The following is a 21,698-nucleotide window of genomic DNA, read 5'->3' as shown; positions in this document are numbered from 1 at the left end:
GCGAGCTACCTCCCGCTCCGCCTTACCTTTTTCGGCCAGTACCCACTGAGTCTCCTGACAGTCCCGGTAGAATGAGAACGCGGAATAAGGCTAAAGAAACATCAAGAGCTGCTAGACCACGTAGGACAGGTGGAACAGATACTCCGGATCAAGAGAAATCCCAACACGCTAATGATAAACCCAAAAAGTCAAAATCTGCCAGTAAGCCAGAAACCCCGAAGAAGGGCCAAAAACGTACCACGATTGAAGAACAAGAAGAGGACAAGGACTTACAAAAACGTAAACGTGGCGCCGATAGAACCGATAGTCCATCGGAATCGTTAACAACTGATAGCAATTCACTTATGGATGAACCAGAACGCGAAACCGAAGCCGACATCCCTGAAAGTATCAGCATCAACAATCCAGCAGTAACTGTTGTTGCAGTCACTACGAATAGTAATAGTAATATTACTGTCGGCGGTTTACCACTTAACAATAACCCAGTGAGTCCCGCAACAACATCACTCGAAGAACCCTGTGAGCCCTCAACGCCCATTGCTACACCCATCTTATCACCACAGCAGCCACTTATCCAAAGTTTACCAATATCAGTGCCAGTTATTCACACACGTGAAAACATTGTCGACAAAAAACCAATGCTTGATGAATCAGTCAATATGAAGGAATGCCAGCTGGATGACATGTCTTTAACACTTAATCAACCGATGAAATTAGAGTCTGTGGCGATGAAACTCGAACCCTTACCGTTGTCCATGCAGATGCCAATGCCTTTGCAAATGTCCATGGTCATTGACTCAGCGCCCTCGCCGTCTATGAAAGAAGAAATAGTGGAACTGCAGGAGCAACAACCGCCACCATTGCAACCGAAGATAGCACATAGCACATTACAGCCCTTAGCTACCAACGAACTCAGCAATCAAAACATTCCCCGAAATCTATCGCAGTCGATGGGCAGCCCCGCTGGCATATGCTCGAATAGCTCCCTCCAGAATCTGGGAGCAATACCTCAATCGGCGGCAGCCATAGTTTCTGGACCAGCTATAGCGATGGCGGTGCCCTGTAGTACCAATAATCAGTCACATCCTCTCAACATGCAATATACTGGGTCATCTGCAATCGTTACAGCGCCCCAGAATGTGCCTCAGAATCTCTCGTCGCAAAGTATACATATACCTCAAAGCCTACAAATTCCGCCGCCCTCAAACCTTATGCAGCCTACGAGAGACCTCATCCAAACGCATCCTGAAAATATGTCAACAAGCGCATCCTCGACAATATCTACAAGTTTGAGTATACCACCACTAGTGGGACCGCCATCCCTTAACCCTAATATACCACAGAACATGTCGACAAGTGGTATACCTTCTCAATTGACATTGATATCGAACTCACCTCAACCTCTCGGTCTTACTATTATGTCCCAAGATAACCGAAGTTTGTCCGAACGGATACTTCCTGAAGATAGAATACCACCAGAGCGACTAAGAGAGGGAAGGCTGTCTGATAGAATAACAGATAGAATGCAGGACAGAATATCGGAGAGAATACCTACTGATAGGATGCAGGAAAAATTAGGAGATCGAGATGATAGAGATGTTCCAGAGCCCATAAATATGTTTCAGCCAATTCAACCACCACCGTCAATAATGCCGAGTGAGAGGCCCGGAGTCATGTACAGTCTAGCTAACACACCACCTATGGAGCCTCAAAACTTAAAAATAAAACAGGAGATTATACCCTCTGAACCCGATCCACTGCAAAGTCTAAAAGAGGTCAAAGTTCCTGGTTTTCAAGCTAGCTTCCCAGGTGAGTCGCTATGTTAAGTAATCTTTATCGATAATCAATTAAATGATCAGATTTGAATATGAGTGAAAATAACGAAAAATGAATTAAATTACGAATATTTGTTTATTTTATAAATTAATTATTATCATACTTATTTAAAATGTAAATAAATATGTAATTCAACAATTAAGAATAATTATAATGGACATGTTTATAGAATGAAATTTTATTATTTATTTAACTTTTACTTAATCAAAATTTAAAATAGCTAATAACGATGATAATAAATTAGTAATTAGTATGATAAATAATTTTTATGGCATGAATAAAATATTTATATTATTTTATAGTATATCATATTACTTTAAAAAGAAATAATCAAATCAGTTATTCATGTAAAGAGATATATCTATTTAATAATATATGAAGCAGAGAAATTAAGATTTTTAAACATCCAATATATATTTTTGTGACATACGTATTTGTTATTAAATACCGTTATTTTCGATTTGATACATAGGTCCAAGTTTAGATAACATAAAGAAAGACCCAGATGGAGCTGGCAGCAGTAATAGCAGCAGCAAACCACCAACGCCGAGCAAACAATTTTCTTCCTCCAGTCAACAAATATCCCACATACAATCGGTTACAGCCTCGCCTCAACCAAGCCTCCCTCCACCCCCGACATCAATTCCACAGCCAGTGATGCATCCAGTACAGCAATCCAGTCCCCATATGACTCATCCATTCCATCCTCATCATCCGCTAATGCATCACTCTTTGTTTGCTGCTATGCATCCATATCATCCACACGCCTATCCCGGTTATCCTCCTGTAAGTGGATACCCGGCATTTCCGACCTATCCTTATGGGCCTGTACCGCATGCTATACCGCCACCATCGCCTCAGCGTAGTGAAGCAACCACTATGATGACTGCTCATCATTCCAGCACGACCTCCAGTGTTTCAACTCGTGAAGAGGGTGAAAATCTTATTGCCACCCATCATCACTCTTCTTCATCTATGCATCAGGCAACAACTCTTCACCACGATAAACTTCTTACAATCTCATCGCATAGCTCACATAGTTCGCATAGTCATTCATCCCAACATTCATCTCAACACAATAGTCAACGTAGCAAGCCAGCTTCTCTCGTCTCTTCGACCGCAAATCTTAGCTCCTCGAGCTCTATGCACTCACATCATCACAGACCGCCCCAGCAGCAACAGCCACAGCAACCTCACCAGTCCCATCAGCCTCACCAGCCTCATCAGCCTCATCAAATCATACCGCTACCATCCGAACCAAAGATCGAGCAGGACCTAATAGAACCAGAACCCGAGGAACCACCAAGTCCTCGTTCAGGGCCCTCTCCAGAACCGCGTGTCGAAGATTCAGAGTGTCATCGGTCACAATCAGCAATATTTCTACGACATTGGAATCGTGGAGAAAACAACTCATGCACGCGTACTGATCTTACTTTTAAGCCCGTGCCTGATTCAAAACTGGCACGAAAGCGCGATGAGCGTTCACGAAAACAAGCTGAACGTGAGCGCGAAGAACGAGACCGAGCTCAAGCGCAACAGATTAGAAAGATGACGACGCCGGAGAAACAACCAGAAACGTGCAAGCCGCCGAGCCGTGGGCCCTTGGAACCTGTTGTTTCACCTTATGATAGATATGCAACACGACCGGGGACTTACGCAGACACGCCTGCACTACGCCAATTATCGGAGTACGCCAGACCTCATGCGGCCTTCTCACCAGCAAGACATCCCGGACCCCAGGATGCGATGCTTCACTATATGTATGGTCCGGCGGCAAGAGAAAGGCTCGAACTCGAGCATCTCGAGCGAGAAAAAAGAGAGCGCGAAATTAGAGAACTAAGGGAGAGAGAACTCAACGATCGACTCAAGGTAATTACAATCTGTCGTCATAATTTTTTTAATGTGTATTCTCGATATTGCATATACAACTCAATATTATTTATGTGTTCTAAGTAGAGTTTTTAAAATGTAACAAAGTCAAAAATGAACATGATATATTTTGTAGTATATGTATTAACAAGCTCAATAAAAAATTAGTCTCAAAATATTAGTATTTTTTTTAAATTGCAAACGCTATAAAATTAGTGTTTAAAAAATCAATCGAAGAAAATTTCATTTTTTAATGTCAGTATGTTAATCAGTATGTAATTTCCTATATATCAAATATGGTGTAATTTTATAAATGTATTCAAATATATTACATTTAAAAATATCATGTATGTGTAATAAACAAATACGTATAAATATATTTATTTATGAAATATAAAATCTTTTATTATAGCTCTTTGAAAAGATACATGTCTGAATTTTGCGTTGTATGAATATCGAAAACAATTATTGCAATAGTAAAAATATTTTGTTTTATTGTAATACATTTCTATATAAAAATGTCTTACTCCTGTCTTTTATTTTAATAAAATATGAACAAGAACAATTTAAAAAAGTAATGCACATTAATGTCATAAGTTTTTAATAATAAACCTCAAATGAAATTTGTGTACTTTAATTAAATTTATTTGAAAAATAAATTAATTATTAACTTATTAAGAAAAATATGAGATTAAAAAGTTATGATTTACAACTTAAAGTATATACATAAAGTAATGATTATTTAATATGAAAGTAAGTGTATTGCTATAATTAAAGATGTTAGCTATTTTGACATTAAAAGGTATAAATATTATTTTAATTTCATTTTAATAGATAAAAATGAATAGTTTATAATAACTTAAAATATTAATATTCAATCAAAAAATCAAACAGTAATTCAAACTATAATTACTGGTTTTTAATTAATATTTTATTTTTTGCTTTATTTTGATTAGTTTTGTGAATTACCATAAATTTAATTATATATTTTATCTAATATACTCTTATATATCGTCTACATGTAATATATTTAAATTAAAATTTTTTATTGTAGTTTCAAAAGTACTCAATCAATAGCATTTTCCAAAATGTAAGTCATCATCTTTTATTCTTTTAATAATTAACTAGTAATAAAATTCATAAATGTATTAATTTTATAATATGTAATGCATAACAAATATATTATTACATTATAATTTCAGTATTTTGAATATAGTAATAAATTAACTTATAGTATTATTAAGTAAACAATAAACGATATTAGTTAATAAATTTTACTTGTTTTATAAAAAAAAAAACAAAATTATTTACATTATACTATCCGTTACAAAATAAACATTGGATTATCTTATTATATTATATTTACCATTGAGTTTTAAAGTGTAGTAGAGTAAGATGTAAGAGTAAACTGTATATATTAAAATATATATTAAATATATATTAAAAAATATATATAGTAAATGTATAGTAAAATAAAATATATTAAAATATATTATTAAAATTTTTAATAGCAATAATTTTCATTTGAAAATCCACAATGTAGTTTTGTAAAAAATGTTTAAAAAATTTTTATTTGAAAATGTATTACCATTGGTTTGCTTACTATATACAAATTATTACAAATTATTTTAATCACTGTATTGTATTATTTTTTACAGAAAAACTTTAACTTCTCTTGTTTTAAAAATAATGCATAATTTAAACATTTATCCTAGACATTAAACGTTATTACTTGCTTACTTATAGTAATATTAATTATTATTTTTATATATGTTTGTTTAGCTTTGAATTTTTCTTCTTTTTTTTAGTATTTAATATATTTTACATTTACTAACTTATTTTATTTAAAAAATAACCAAACTTTTAATTAATTACTTTTTATTTATTCATTTGTATGTTTATTTCTAATATTATATGTTACGACAATATTATATGGACTCCGTTTAATTAGCAACTATAAAGAAAAAGTTTTTTTTTTATTGAATAAATATAGACATTTTATACCAAAATGATTTGATATTAATAAATATAAATCAATTATAATTGTTTATTTATGTAGTAATATAAAGTTTATAAACTGAAAAGTATGAAAAATTGATAACTGATTAAATTGTCTTAAAGCATGCCTGTATTGATAAAGATAAATGAATAAAAAAAGGTATAAAATATACAAGATCTAACACTTTTTTTTACTTAATTTAAATAGTTAAATATAACTAAGTTTCGAGTATCATGTCAAAACTGTAGTAGACCTTTGTTACAGATATATTTCAATACACTGAATGTGATTGAAATGATAAAAAGTAATTTAATAAATAAAAGCTTTATTTGTAACTTTATTGCTTAAGAGTTTTAAATATCTTGTTAAGGTTTGCTCTTTTTTATTTTTGTAATTTTTGTATATCACATGAAAGGAAATGTATGATAGTTAAGATTTTATATTATTATGTAATATGTTTATTCACATATAACATGAGAATCTCAAATTAAAATACGTATTTTGTAATTAAGACTTTTATAATCTATTTAAACTCTATAGTTTACTCGATTTTGATTAACATTTTTACATATTACATATTTTCTTTTATTAATTAGTTTCAAATCTATAGATATATAAATTAAGTAAGATTCATTAGATTAGCCTTTCATTAATTACGAAGTGTAAATTATTCTAAAGTTACCATTTTCTGAATTTGTAGGAGGAACTGTTAAAAGGCGCTCCCCGACCAATGGCAGCACCAGTTGATCCTCACTGGCTGGAAATTCACCGACGTTATGCAGCCAGTAGCGGACTAGCACCTCCGGGTCCTTCGGGCCCTTCGCAAAGTTTACACCAGTTTGGCTTATACGCTGTGCCACCTGGGCATAGTCAGTTGGACAGGGAACGCCTCGAACGATTAGGTAAGCATAAATTATTTATCTGAATTTCCTATTTTCTATCTTCATACAATGAGAGATTTAATTAAGAACAATTTTATAAATAATGGTGACTGGCACTATAAATTACGTATAGTAAAATTTATCCCATACATACGCAGAGTTTGCAATTTGTTTGTTTTTTTAACTTCATTAAAAGAAAGATTCTGAATATTCTAACATGAGCTTATATTCTATAATATTTTGAGATGAAGAAAGACTCTTTTCAATATGATAAAAAAATAGTTATTTATTGTAAATATAAGTTGTGGAATATTTCTTTTCATTATTTCTAATGATTCACGAGCTTACTTATTACATTAAATTATGTCATGTATTATTCTAAACAATGTTTCGAAATTCCAAATGAATACCTTGAATATATATATTGTAATAGTTCAAAGAATTATCTTTATTTTTATTTTATGTATTTTATATTAAAAATATCGCATTATAGAAATTTATAATATTTGTAAAATTTATTAAACTTTTATTTTATTTCAATCTTTCGATAGATTATCACTTTTATAATAAATACTTTCTTTATTTTTCACAAAAGATTCGATTTTGATACAAATATACATACAAATATGTAAACAAGAAATTCGTCTCAATTTAATAATCATTAAATCTCCTTTCTGTATGTAATTGTTAATTTTTTAAAAATATAATTATATATTTAGAATATTTTTTTAAAAGTAAAACAAAAATTATCAAAAGAACAAAAAAATTAAAAATTCATAAAAAATAAACAAAATTAATAAATTAATAATTCTAATATACATTCAATCATTAGTAATAGTAGTTCGATGTGATATCTTATATGTTCTTATTTTAAGTATTATAAGCAACAGAACTAATTTAACTCTTCACTGCATAAGCTGATAATGTATATGTATTATTGAAGATATATAAATTTATTTAATAATGAATGCTCTATATGAAAGTTATATTTATATATTTATATATATATATATATACATACATATATTAAATTTCTTATATAGTCAACTGACATTTTAAATATGATAATGTGGATTTACTTTTCATGCAAAGTGCTCCAAATTGAAATCAACTTCAAAGCAAATACACTGGTTACACGAAAATTTATTAGTACAAATACTATTTTTATTTAAGTAGAAGTTATGTGAAAGTTCATTAAAAGATGTAAAAGTTATGTGAAAATTGATTGTTAAAAATTGTCTGAGTAATATCACAATTTAATTTATAATGTCATTCATTTATATTAAAAAGTGTATGGCTTTTCATTAATTATAAAAGAAAAACAAATGAAGGATAAAATAATATTATTGATTAAAAATTGATCTTTATAATTTGAATAAACTTATTCATTGCATAAATGCATTTTTTTAATATTACATCGTTTATTGATTCGTCTAACATTATTATCCTTTTAATTTTACCTAAATGTTGCTAAAACAAAATAAAATAATATATACAAGTTTCAAAATTTAATAAGGCCTATGAAATCTACATAGAGATTTATATAGATATTATTTCACACGTTTTTGTTCAATACAAAACTTCTATCGGTTTTCTTGAACACATAATCTTGAGTCCTTATTCCTTTAAGATTCACTAAATTTGTATTTATTTCTAAACATTTAATCTTTCTGATATTACTCAGTTAAAATTAGTTTTGTACAATCAAGCATAAAACCTCGAATATTGTATAATATATATTGCGATTTATACTATATATTAAAAAAAAAAACAATCTTTTTGGCTCAAGAAGAAAAATTACTAAAAATATTTGGAATATCAATTAAAAGGATTTGTTTATCAAGAAAATAAACTATTTTTAATTATTTATGTTTTAAGTTTTTTTATGTAATAAGCTTACGTTCCTACAATTGAATACTAAATTTTTTATTCTAACAAAATAAATTATTCTATATCATTTAACAATGCATAAAAATGAAGCGATCAATTTAAAAACTTTGACTTAAAAATTGTCATTTTCAAAGTATATAACTAATATATTTAAAATCTTATATATAAAATAGTAAAAACATTGCAAAGAAAGTAATTCAATATGGATCATATCTGTTTTGTCTATTACAATTTAATTTTATAATTGAATGATTTTTAAAAGTAAAAGTGGACAAACTCCAAGAATACTGAATTAAATATTATACAATCAATTTCAAATTAAAAAAGAGCAAGAAATTATCTCTTGAGCCAAGAAATATGATATCTCGAGTTGTTAATAAAGAAGAGCGCGAAGAAAAGGTGCGTATATAACGCAGAAGCGAAGTTTCGATGAGAAGCAAAACGAATACCAGAGTTGTGGTCGTGGCGGCAGTGAAGGGTTGAAGTGACCCCCCGCGAGGGATGAACTACGGCATTCCAGTACGTTTAAATGATAGAAGTATGTTTGTGATGGAAGCGATGTCGGGTTTAGGGATAGCTACAGGAGCAGGCACTGGACCAACGACGGGCACGACGGGACATCCCAGCAGTCATACACACGGCCAGTTGGATGAACGACTGACCTTGGCTGCAGATCCGATGGTACGCCTTCAAATGGCTGGAATCTCACCAGAGTATCATGCCCATACCCATGCGCATACCCACGCCCACACACACCTCCATTTACATCCAGGCCAGCAGCAGGCAGCAGCCCAACAGCAGGCAGCAGCAGCTCAGCAACAGCAGCAACAACAGCAACAACAGGAGGCGGCGGCCGTAGCCGCAGGATTCCCTCTGCCCGGTACGATGACGCTTTCGCGACTGCGCACGCCCGTTTGTTTATACTTGCGGCTTGTGCTTCTTACAGCCAACCACATGAAATATCGGCTTTCAGCATGTATGGCACCGCCATTTTAGAATTGAAATATTGCACCTAATTATGCGACCTCCAGCAAGGATGCGTATTTAGGTCTAAATATTGAAATGAAACCAAATACAAATGCATAAGAATAACTTCTTATTTTCGTATGCTTAAAATCGATATGAATTCTAAAACATTTAAACGAGCCAATTCAACTATTAGAAATATATATTATTGAGCCTAGATAACTTTTCTATATTGTTGCATTAAATAGCTATTGAACTTCAATTCAAAAATATCATGGATAGACAAATTAATTTATACATTGTTACAGAACAAGTGTTTTTAATGATCTTTTAGAGGTTTCTTTTAAAAGTTTCTTTTGAAATTTGAATGCACTTTCTTAAGGAATTGCAGTGCAAATGAAAACATTATATTACAGTACAGTATATTAGAAAAGTAAATGTATAATTATGTAAAAAAACTAGGAACTGAATATATAAGAATATAACGTAATTACTAAAATACATATATCGATGTATGTATTATAAGCGCATCTAATCGTTTATTTTATTGGTTATTATATTTTTAATTAAGTATAATTTTTTCTAATGATATTCGTCATTATATTTCAATTACTATTACGATTTTATATATAATTATACGCTTACTTTTATTTTTTATGCTCATTAGCTAGAACTGTTAAATTAACAATCTATCAATCAAAACACATTCATAACATCTTAATATTATTTTGCACACAATTTCTTACAAACTTATTTGTACTTTTTCTACAAAACGAATATAGTGTTTATGCTTGAAAAGTAAATGCACTTAAGTGTTTTATAAAATATTAGAGAATATTTAAGATAATGTCAACGCTTTAGATTTATTTATTAATGAACACTTTATAAGACATACGACTCAATTGTAAATAATAATTTAATAATGATTTACTAAAATTATTATTAAATAATATAATTGTTTGTCTTGTTTAATTCACAAAAATACTTATTTTTTATATTTTTATTTTAGAAAGAAAACTAATTTATTCTGCTTTTCAAGCGTCAATGCTGAATTTTCCATTAAGTAATTTTACATAATTTATATATTTTTGTCAATTTTCCATCCCTTTTTTATCTACGTTATTTTTTTCTTAATATTTGTTGGAAAATTGTTATTATTTATTTTTATATTTTGTGTGATATTAATCAATATTGATTACTGAGTAGTACTGTTTTCAACATATCAATATTACAATGGGATTTTTGTTTTAATTGATTACAATGAATTAATCTTTGTGATTATATTTGTCCTTAACTTTGTAACATTAATAATACTAATACATCAATGTTACTTATTAATTTTAAGTTTAATAAAAAATAGATACTAGTTTAACATTATGATCACATTATCAAATATTCACTAATATTTATATTTACTTTGTTTTTTTTTATTTTTTCTTGTTTTGTTAATTTTAAGTTATCTTAACTCGATACTATTATAACCAGCTGTTTTTGCTGTTGTTTATTGTCTATTTGTGATTATTATGAGAAAAAAAATGTATCTTGACCTTATAGATTTTGGAAACAAATAATAAATCTATAATAAATTTCAATAATTATATATGAAATTGCAAATATTTATTTAATATTTTATGGATCTTTAATATTACAAATCGATCAAAACCAATAAGCAAAAATGGAAATATGTAAATCGAAGCAATATTTGCCCGTGAAGTAGCTATTTTTTTGGTTCATAATAATATCAAAATAAAAACGTAATAATCAGCAAGTAAAATAGAATAAATTAACCACAGCTACACTAAAGCGGGAGCCCTCCCCCCTCCCATGTTTTTGGCTTGTTTCATGATATGCACTTAACGTCGTGATCAACAGCTGCTGGTAGCAACTACCCGAGGCCAGGTCTTATGGGTCGGGAGCCAACCCTCGCCCTGCATCCAGCGGAGCTCCTGGGGAGGCCTTATGCCGATATGGCAGTTCACCATGAACAGCTACAACGCCATCTCATGATGGAGCGTGACCGTTTCCAGCCTCATGCCTCTCTCGTTGCCCATCACGAAGAGTACATAAGGTTCGTGTAACTCGTGTCCACGTATCACCCCCTGAATACGGGTGTTCGTCTGAAAATTAACCAAACCAATCAGCGCAAGATGTAGAACATAGAGGGGTTAAAGGTAGAGCAGAACATCGCATTAATTGAATTTTACCATACCGGATATCGTAGTAATCGCATTTTCAACACCATACTCACTATTAGTTTATATATGGTAATAGTTTTAGACTTCTGAGTCGCGAGTCATGGTTACAAAGTTTCTCAACATAAAAGTACAAAGAGTCTAAAATGAATTAGATCATCGACGAGCCCTCAATTTATTTAATATCATATCTATAAATCATTTACTATAATTTAAAATTCTAAACAGTTATACTATTTGAACTTTACTTGTGATAAAATATAAATAAAATGTTTATTACTTCGATACGAAAATAATTTTTTAAATTAATGGTTTCCATGTTGTAGTATATAGCTATTCCAAAATCTTAAGTTTAAGGCTACACTTTATTTCATATATAATTGCAAAATAAGATTATATATGTTTTCCAATGTATAGTTTACATTGTTTATGGTTACAAGTTTATAGTTACATAGTTTCCAATTATAGTTTTTGATTATGCTTATTTACTCTTATATAAAAATGTTCATAATTACTTTGTAAAATGAAAATGTAATTATAAAATCATTTTTAATCTACATATATGAACAAATTTAGCTTATAAATAGAATCATTAATGTTACATTTTTTCATTTTATCGTTTACTTATAAAAAAGTTCAATTATCTTAAAGTAATCAAATTAAGGAAATTTGTATGCGTATAAATTAATTTAGTAACACAAAAACATTAAAATTTTTATTTACATTCTTAAACTTACAATATAATAAAATATAATTTAAAAATTCATAACGAAAAAACAGACAACAATCCTGTATTCAAAGACAAAACCTTTATAAAAATGTTTAAATCATTGATTGTTTAGATACATTAATATTATAAATTATTAAGTTATATATATTTATATTACTATATATATGTTATATATGTTTTTATATATGTTATAATTATTATATATTTATTTTTAACTACTACATAACCTCTTGTATTTATAGATTGATAACTAGGTAATGATATTTACCGATTATCGTTTTACAAATTTAATCTATATAAATAATTTTCTTTATATGTAAATAGTTGTATAAAGAGATATATATCATTTAATGTACTTGAAAATTTAGTCTATGAAAAAAGAAATTACATAAACAAATATAAATTTAACACAAGGAAATGAATTTTTAATGTATCTATAGAATCGCATAAAAATTTAATAGTCTTCAATATAAAATTAATAATATAATTTTTTGTGCTAAGAGCCTATGATGTAGAATAAAATGAAATTGTCGAGAATCAAATAAATACATGCTTGGAAATGTGGCTTTTTCATGTACGATAGGAATAAAATTAATAATAAATTTTGAGTAACAATATCTTTAATAACTATGTAGTATAATAATATAATATAAAGAGTATGTTATAATTCGCTTATATCATATTATTTAATTTTTATAGTTAAATTTTTAAGTTAATCTTGAAAGAATTTAAATAACATTCGTGTTTAATATTATTTATTAATTTTAAATATAATAAAAATTAAATATTCATAACCTACTACTGTGATAAATTGAAATTACTTTAATTTTAAAAGATGTGTTGGTTGGAATATGATTGTAATAATCAAATTAAATAATAGTATTTTTAAATTTATTATTAATAATAATTGACAATAACATACATTTAAACAGAAATGTGTTAGAATTATTTAATAATAAAATATTGTTAACTAAAATATAGGTATATTGTTATTATTAAATGAATATACAGTTTGTATTTATAAAAATTTTTGGTTTTATTTTGTTAAATCCAGATTAAAATTAACATTCTTCACTCAAGAATAATTTATTACTCGTATACATGGTAAATTGCCTAATCTTCCATAAAAATTTGATGGTATTTTAGAAAAAAATTAGTTCAAACCTGCTGAAGATCGATTAGTAAATTTGTATAAAATATTATAAAGTTAATTGAGTCTTAGAGAATTTGTTAAATTCGGATTTTTCAATAGGAATAATAAAAAAATACATTATAATCATTCATTTATCAAATAATGACCGAAAGATGATGGAAACTAAAAGTTAATCATATTTTTTAGACAACAACGTGAGCGCGAGCTCAAAGTTCGTGCAATGGAAGAAGCTACACGAGGATCACGCCCTTAAAAAGAAAATCTATGAGCTAAAACAAAACCATCTCGATGCTTTCGCATATTGTTGTTAAGAAGATAAAATACATAATAACGTGAATATTTAAAGAATACGAATGTGCAAAGTTGAAAATTCGCTTATATTTTATTTGTTGCATTATGTAATATTATTTCGTAAATTTATTACGTTTCATATATTTTATAGTCAAATTCAAGAGAATCGGGAACAGAATATGCAAGAGATTCGAAGGGAGGAGAGGGCAGAGCAACCTAAGGGAGTAAAGAACAGAGACAAGAAAGTTTCGTCATTTTTTCATTCCATTGGCGATTTAAAATTCGTCTTTCTATTTTTGATCAATTACAAAACCAATATTACACTTAATTATAATTTTAATTTATATAATAACTAATTTGCATTCTATCAATGTTGCAATCGTATTATTTAAGAAATGAAAAGAACATAAAAGGTAAATGGAATGATAAAGTGGTCATTGTTGTATAACATGTTTAATGTACATACAAAAACACGCAGCAATTGATACACATAAATGCCCGCGCGAATTAATTGAAAGAAAGCCTAGACTAAAGATTTTTAAAAAAATTTGAATGTATATTATGCGTTGATTGGCAATTCCATATTTTTTACTGAATTGACTTATTTTTAATTATTATTTTTATCATTATTTAAAAATGAACAAGAAACAAAGATGTGTAATTTAATCGAATTTGATATATGATTAACTTGTACATGACACACGCACACAACAACCAAAATTATTCTTACGTGTACACGAATGCATTGATACGCTGCAAGATAAATAAACATGTATGTACTTAACTTTTTTGATACACATTAATACATGCATGCACACATACATGCACTTCTATGTGTAGTTATAAATATATATTAACACCAGTGTCTTTTTAATACGTTTATACTTAGTTTGAGGAGTAGACTTCGTATAAGCTGATTTTTTCTCTACAAGACATGCTATTGTCTATTTTTATCTCTTTGAACGGTATTATACGTACAAACATTTATCTACCTTCCCTTTATTACGCCAATAATTTATAGAATTCTTTTTAATTTTAATAAAATTTTATTACTCATTTAAGCAATGTTTGAGTATTAATACTGCATTTGTATTACGGACACCCGTACATTTAAAAAATTAGAAGCAAACAATGAAAATTTAAAAGTTATGATAAATTGGATTGGAGAATACTTTTGTATTAGTAAAAAAATATGGCGATATATACGGTTTCTTAACTACACGTGACTGGCTAATTATATACTGTAAACAATTGCAACAAAATGACCAAAGTAAACGTTTGTAGAGAGAAACGTTGAACGTGTATGTTTTTTGCGCGCGCACGCGCCTGAATTGTAAGTGCACGCGCGCGCGTGCACAAAGAGATATAATATTCTTCGAATGTAAATCAAGATATTTGTAAAAGCATAACAGTGTATGTTACTGAGCACTAGATAAGCTTTTAAATCTTTATCACGTGCGCAACGTTTTATTTTCCACGAAAATGAGCGCTGTGCTTGTGTCTTTTTAATTATGGTCATCATCTCGATAGAGAATGTGTAAATTTAATCTGAGATAATTGAAAAAATAAAAGTGAGAAAAAGACAATGATTGATTGTACTGATTGATTGAATTATGATGTAACTTATTCGCAAACAGTAAATATTTCTTACAATTGTCAGGCCACATTAAAAACAGATCCCGTTTTATTCACCAGATGATCCCGTTTTTCAATCCTCCAAAAATGTCGATACTTAATCTATACAGTATTTAAAAAATTATAAGCAGAGTGAATTACTTTGTATTTTAAAATAAACATTTTAAGAAGATTACAATGATTTAAATTATTTATTTATCTACCTCTAATATAACAACAGATATACTTGAATATAAATAATATTTTTAGGAATATTAAAGTATAAATTAAAATTTGTTTAAAGGTGCAATTATCACAGTCGATGTTCTTATAACTTTTAGACTATCATTTGACATGGAGGGTATTAAAATATTATTATACATTAATAATTTGTAATTCAATTTGATAAGAAAACCAGAATATTTTCCAAATATATCTAGCCAACTAAAATCTTTATTCCCGAACCACTGTCCTTTGTTCTTTTGTAGTAATATTATTTAAGATTAAATTATGCATCGCCTACATATATATTCAAAAAGAGAAAGTATGTTTCGAAAAATTTAAATTACATCTTATATCATTACTATATCATTGAATTGTTAATCTGCTAAACTATCAAAATTTAAACTCTGTTAAAGATTATTATTTTCTAACTATATTAATTTATAATTGATTATTTTGTCTTTTAATGCATGAAATGCTTTATTAAAATTTGTAATTAAATAACTTGAATTTTATTAAAAAATATATTGAATATTTTAAATAGTTAGTTATGAAAATTACGTATATACTCTTATACAGATAAAAAAGTCGAGATGTTACTTAATCTTACGTCAAATTCTTATTTCAACAACAGTACTATTTAATTTTAGTTTTTATCGAATAAATGCAATCAATTTTACTCAAAATATTTAACGTAATTCATTTTTAATTTACATTTATATTTATATCTATTTCAATAAATAAAATTTTCAATTGTTTGTATCAGAACGTAACATTTCGCTTAAAATTCTATCCGTGGTTGAAATATGTAACACTTATTATTTATGTATAAAAAATTCCAATATCTTTATATTTTTTCATTTCAAATTTTTACATTCGTTTTACCGTACATTTTATTTTAGTCTTATAATTTGTGATATATGAAATGTAATGTATTATATGTAATAGAAAAATTCTACTAGATCAGCTAATATTTATGTAACTTAATAATGTAAATCGATTTTCGGTTTCGTGATTTCAATTTTGTTTGAAAATACTATATATAAAACAACTAATTATGCTTTTTTATTTTTTCATTTAATTATATTTCTATTAATTTTTTTAATTAAAAATTATGTTATGTATTATTATTATTATTTATACTAAAATATTTTAATAATACAGATTGTTATATATATTTTTATTAATGAATTATAAATAATTCAGAAGACATACGAATCTATAAGATTATTGTAGATAAACAATGCATGTTCAAATAATATGTTTTTGAAATTATACTAATTTCTTGCTGAATGATAATTTGTAAACTATTTATCCTGTATCATAGATAACTTTATAAGATATAATGGAGCTTTATAATATATATACGAAGAAAACCTCAATAAAAATATAAATTGATGGTTCAAATATAACATTTTGAAAAAAACGCAACATGAAATTCACTTATTGCAAGTGTTTAATATTATAATTAAATACTATTATTTTTTTGAAAACATATAAATGATTCAGTAAAAAAATTGTAGAAACTCATGAAGTACAATTGTATTTTATGTCAATCTATTTATGACCAGTAATCAGATTTAAATGATAAATGAAGGAAAATAGCAATATTGAATGTTCATAATTGTGTGACGTAGATGTGTATTAAATGCATATATGTATGTATTACACGTAATACAATGTTTATCCAAAGTACATATAAAAATTGATTATTGCTATCAATTGAAAGTGTATTATATATTACAAATTTCTATACTATGAATTGAATTGTGTTCATAGAAACAAATTAATCTCTGTAAGATATTTAATTAAATTGAAACATTGAAGTCACAATATTCAAAATATTAGTAAAAGTTCAATAATGAGAAACATAATGACTACAGCTATTAATAATCAATTAGTATAAAGAGGATACTAAAGTATATAAAGTGAATTGTTTAAACAAATTTTTATTTTATTTAAATGATTAATAATTTTTTCTTATAAAACTGTTAAATAAAACAGATTATACATATAATTATCTTAAGTATGGTAATATTCAATTGAAATAAAATTGAAATCATATATAATACAAGTTGTATGACCGCAAAATGAATTATCTCTTATTGTAAACAAAACCAATAAAAAATAAAATATATATAATAAAATAAATATATATATAATAAATAAATATAATAAAATATATATATGATTTACAATATACAATATATATATATATATATATATATATATATATATTGTACAATATATATTATATATATATAAATAAATTATTGATTAAAATAGAAATAAATTATTTTGAAATAATACTGGTTATATATATATATATATATTTATATTTATATATATAATTTATTTTCCATAAAACAAAATATTTTTAATTTCTTTTATAAATTAATTGATTAATCATCGAAATCATTATGCTTAAAATATCAGATTATGAATAAATTCTTGATTAAGAATGTAACGATTTATACTCTATTGTTCTTATGTATATGTTGCATTATTTAAGTGCATCATTTAATATTGATATTTTTATTTTATATTCTAGAATATGAGTTTTGACTCTCTTGCAATTCAGTGTATTTCTAATTTACATGGAATAGTAATATTTATATATAACTTCGACATTAACTCAATTCTCACTAAATGCTAGAGTTCAGCCTTCTGTTTCCCTCATAATCAAAACATCCGAAGGTCGCATAGATGTTTGAATTGAAGGATTAACGTCGCTTAGTATCTCTTATGGTTAGTATTACTTGACATAGCATAGCATTTAACTGCTTTTCATTTCAAGAAAGGAGAACTAAAATCAACGAGAGCCACATCGTTCCTGTCTCCTGGCTTACAAAAATTTTCTGAAAAAGTAAAACTTCAGCAAAAGTCTGCATATTTGTTTTACCTCGTGAGTAATGGGGAAGAGACATATAAGTGTAATTAATAATTGAGCTACTAATTATAAAATATGAGCTTTTGAAGAGGCTAGCGGATGTCAGCAGTTCTAATATAAATAAAAATATGCGAGATTTGTTGTAAGAATATGTTAGTGAATGAATGAATGATTACGAGACTGTATGACAGAAATTGAATTCATCAAACACAACACACAAGTGAAGAGTTTATGGTTAATTGCTGTCCTACAATTATAACAGATTTTTAATGAGTAAGCGACCATATTTCAATCAACGTCAGTCCCCACAAATTGTCGATCTTTAAACAATTTTCCTAATTGTGTTACATTTTTTATGTACAGAAGTTTAGAGTCCACAGTTTGTCAGATCAACAAATTATTGATCATGTACGCTAAAGCCATCGTTATCATTGTCGTTAGCTAAACAAGTTTATTATGAGTTAAGTGCTTTATCATTCGTTCTTGTTTCATGTGCTTATGTATACAGAGGTGATCACATTAATGCGCCTGATATTTAACCATTGTCTTCGCACCCTTGTCTTACTGACTTGTTCAAGCAGCAAATTTTGAAAGAGATTACTCCGACGCCGTGAGATACGGTTACTTGTGGCCATATAAAGGTGAGAAGTTTCTTAAATACAAGTGACAAGTTATTTATAAAATTACGCCACGTTATTATGAAGTAAATTATTTTTACTTTGCGAAATATTACTTCTTTCCACTCGTCTCGCCGGATACATCACTATTTCAAAAGCATACTTTTTTCATTCAAAAACAGAAATGTAGACTTTCATAAGACTATAATAAATTTAATTTAATCTAATTTCTTATAATTAGTTGTATTATTTAATTTATATTGATAAAAATAAATTAACAATTAAAAACTTTCTTATTTTTAATTTTTTTCATTTATGTATTATCTTGTATCATTTTCAAATTGTTATTTTTTACGTATTAAGATACGAAGTCTTAAATTAATATCCCTTTAATACTTCAGTGTTAAATTTAATATTTTGATGAAAGGATATATATATAAGTTCTATATTTTTATATAAATTTTTATAAATTTGTCGAAAATAAAATCTTTTGTTAACTTACTTGACTATTAAATAAACATTATCCCTTCCAATTTCTTCCGCTTATGCAGATAATTAAATGTTTACGATATTATATATTTAAAAAAAAAGTATAAACTTTGTTACTCAAACTAATTTTTTTTTTATTTAATGTCTATTTAAAATATTAAAAATATTAATATATTTATTTATTCTTCAATATTTGTAAACTAATACAGAAGTGAAAGAATATTGATAATGAAAACTTATAATTTAGCAAATGGACGATAGATTTTAGTGAGATTTATAATTTTTATATTTATTCTTAAAATAGAAGAGTATTTTATATTTGACTACGGAAGGCAGTTAATAATTAATTTGTAATATTTTTATACATAGAATTGTTAAAGAATATTTTTTGGCACTAATTTTTTCCAATATTTATTATGTACCAAATATATTTGAAATAGATCCTATAGATCCATGTTAATGGCAAAAATTTATAAAATTATAAAAATTAATAACTTCTTTAACGCAGCAGCAAATTTCATGCTTAAAATTGAAATTGATAGAAAAATGTGGTTGAAGAGGATAAACTGCGTAATTGTACTTTAAATATTATTACATAGTGTATTTAAAAAAAATTAATGCAAAATAGAAGAATGTTGATGGGGCTATCAAATAGAAGATAAGGAGAGAAATCTTATAATGAATTGCAAATATGTAAAGAGAAAAAATGAAATAAGAAAATGGCTGAGATAAATAATAAATACGCTTTTCGTTCGTCAGATGCGCGCATGCGCATAAGTGCTCGCATGTGTATTCTCTCGTCATCCATTTTGCAAAAGTTAATTTTCTTTAAGTTACATACGCACGTGCAAACAAAGGCACATGTACTCAAAGATCTATTACTTGTTTTGCATTTGTGAACGCGCTAGACTGCAAGAGATTAGTTAAACTGATATTGCAATTTGTTGTATACTGTGCTGAAAAGCTCGCGACGAAGAGACATCGTGCTTAAAAATGATGTCTGTATACGAGTGTGTGTGAAACTAGCATAAGTAGCGTACACTCTCGTTGTACAGAACAAATTTGCGAGAGTAAAAACAGAAAATTCTGTTGCTGGAGTTACTTAACAAGTCCTCCAGATCGGTCTTTACTAGTCCCTGGTCCACCAACCAAGTAACGACGTTTGTACAGTAACGAGGACAAGGGACGGTGGACCTCTGACTACTACGAAGCAAGTGGGAGAGTATAAGAAAGATAGAGGGAAAAAAAGAAAGAAAAAGAGGGAGCGCATTTTTGTGCATATGAACAAGAACAACCGAAGAGGGAGAGTAGACGAGAGCTTTTAAGAGATCCCGTATATCCAGATTGTAGTCGATGGATTCACCTGCACTAACATCCCAGACGAAGATGGTAAGTCTGGAAAGGCCTTATATTTTTTCTCCGTACTATATCGACGTTGGAACAGTCGAATACGAGCACTCTAATTTTTGTTCTCTGTCTTTCTTGCCGACCTCATCCTAGCTATTGACGAATTCTTATATGTATCGTGTTTTGTTTTCCTTTTTATTTTTTTCCTTTCATTGATAATAGGTATCTCTTTATTTTATTGACTTCTTACTCATAGTTTTATGTGCTTATTGTTTATTAGGTACTTTTAATGTGATAACAGATTTTATTTTTGTAGGAGTGAATTTATTTTAACTAGCATTATGATGATTTGCAGTTGCTATTCAGTTTGGTACTTGACTAAAATAATTGCTATATAATTTAAAAATGATTTTGTTTGAGTTACAAGTCTCATTATTTTTAATATAATTTCTTCTTTCTCATTATATAAATTTTTTTCATATGTATATAATATTTTATTTTTATTTTTCAGTTTAAAATGCTTGCAAGTGCTTAGTTTGACTTGAAGTGGTGACATGTTAAAAGAACATATATATATACAGTTAATTTTCACTCAACTGTTTTTTTATGGATTTGGTTATTACTTAACTGACAGTTAAAATGATATAGACAAAAGCTTGTAACTATTTGATATTAAAATAGTTTGTTCTATTAGGTTTGTTTTAAATTTCTC

At 27.8% G+C, this 21,698-nt stretch overlaps 1 protein-coding gene and 1 long non-coding RNA gene across 2 annotated transcripts in view; both read left to right on the top strand.

Moving 5' to 3' along the window:
* The window catches only part of LOC105366667 (arginine-glutamic acid dipeptide repeats protein), a 21,349-nt gene extending 7,246 nt beyond the window's left edge, over positions 1 to 14,103 (top strand). The window contains exons 6-12 of the mRNA XM_011505186.1: positions 6 to 1,809; positions 2,309 to 3,705; positions 4,760 to 4,795; positions 6,405 to 6,606; positions 9,032 to 9,355; positions 11,314 to 11,509; positions 13,703 to 14,103. Coding sequence (XP_011503488.1) covers positions 6 to 1,809; positions 2,309 to 3,705; positions 4,760 to 4,795; positions 6,405 to 6,606; positions 9,032 to 9,355; positions 11,314 to 11,509; positions 13,703 to 13,769 — 4,026 coding nt within the window. The 3' untranslated portion in view covers positions 13,770 to 14,103. The remainder of the gene's footprint in view (positions 1 to 5; positions 1,810 to 2,308; positions 3,706 to 4,759; positions 4,796 to 6,404; positions 6,607 to 9,031; positions 9,356 to 11,313; positions 11,510 to 13,702) is intronic.
* Positions 14,104 to 18,835: 4,732 nt separating this feature from the next.
* LOC105366643 (uncharacterized) lies at positions 18,836 to 21,675 on the top strand. The gene is made up of 3 exons (XR_913016.1): positions 18,836 to 19,174; positions 20,148 to 21,028; positions 21,498 to 21,675. It is a non-coding gene; the product is annotated as an uncharacterized LOC105366643 (long non-coding RNA).
* The last annotated feature ends 23 nt before the right edge of the window (positions 21,676 to 21,698 follow it).

Source organism: Ceratosolen solmsi, unplaced genomic scaffold (genome assembly GCF_000503995.2).
Source record: "Ceratosolen solmsi marchali unplaced genomic scaffold, CerSol_1.0 scaffold9, whole genome shotgun sequence".
Taxonomy (NCBI): Eukaryota; Metazoa; Arthropoda; class Insecta; order Hymenoptera; family Agaonidae; genus Ceratosolen; species Ceratosolen solmsi.
This window is presented reverse-complemented; position numbering and strand designations above follow the sequence as displayed.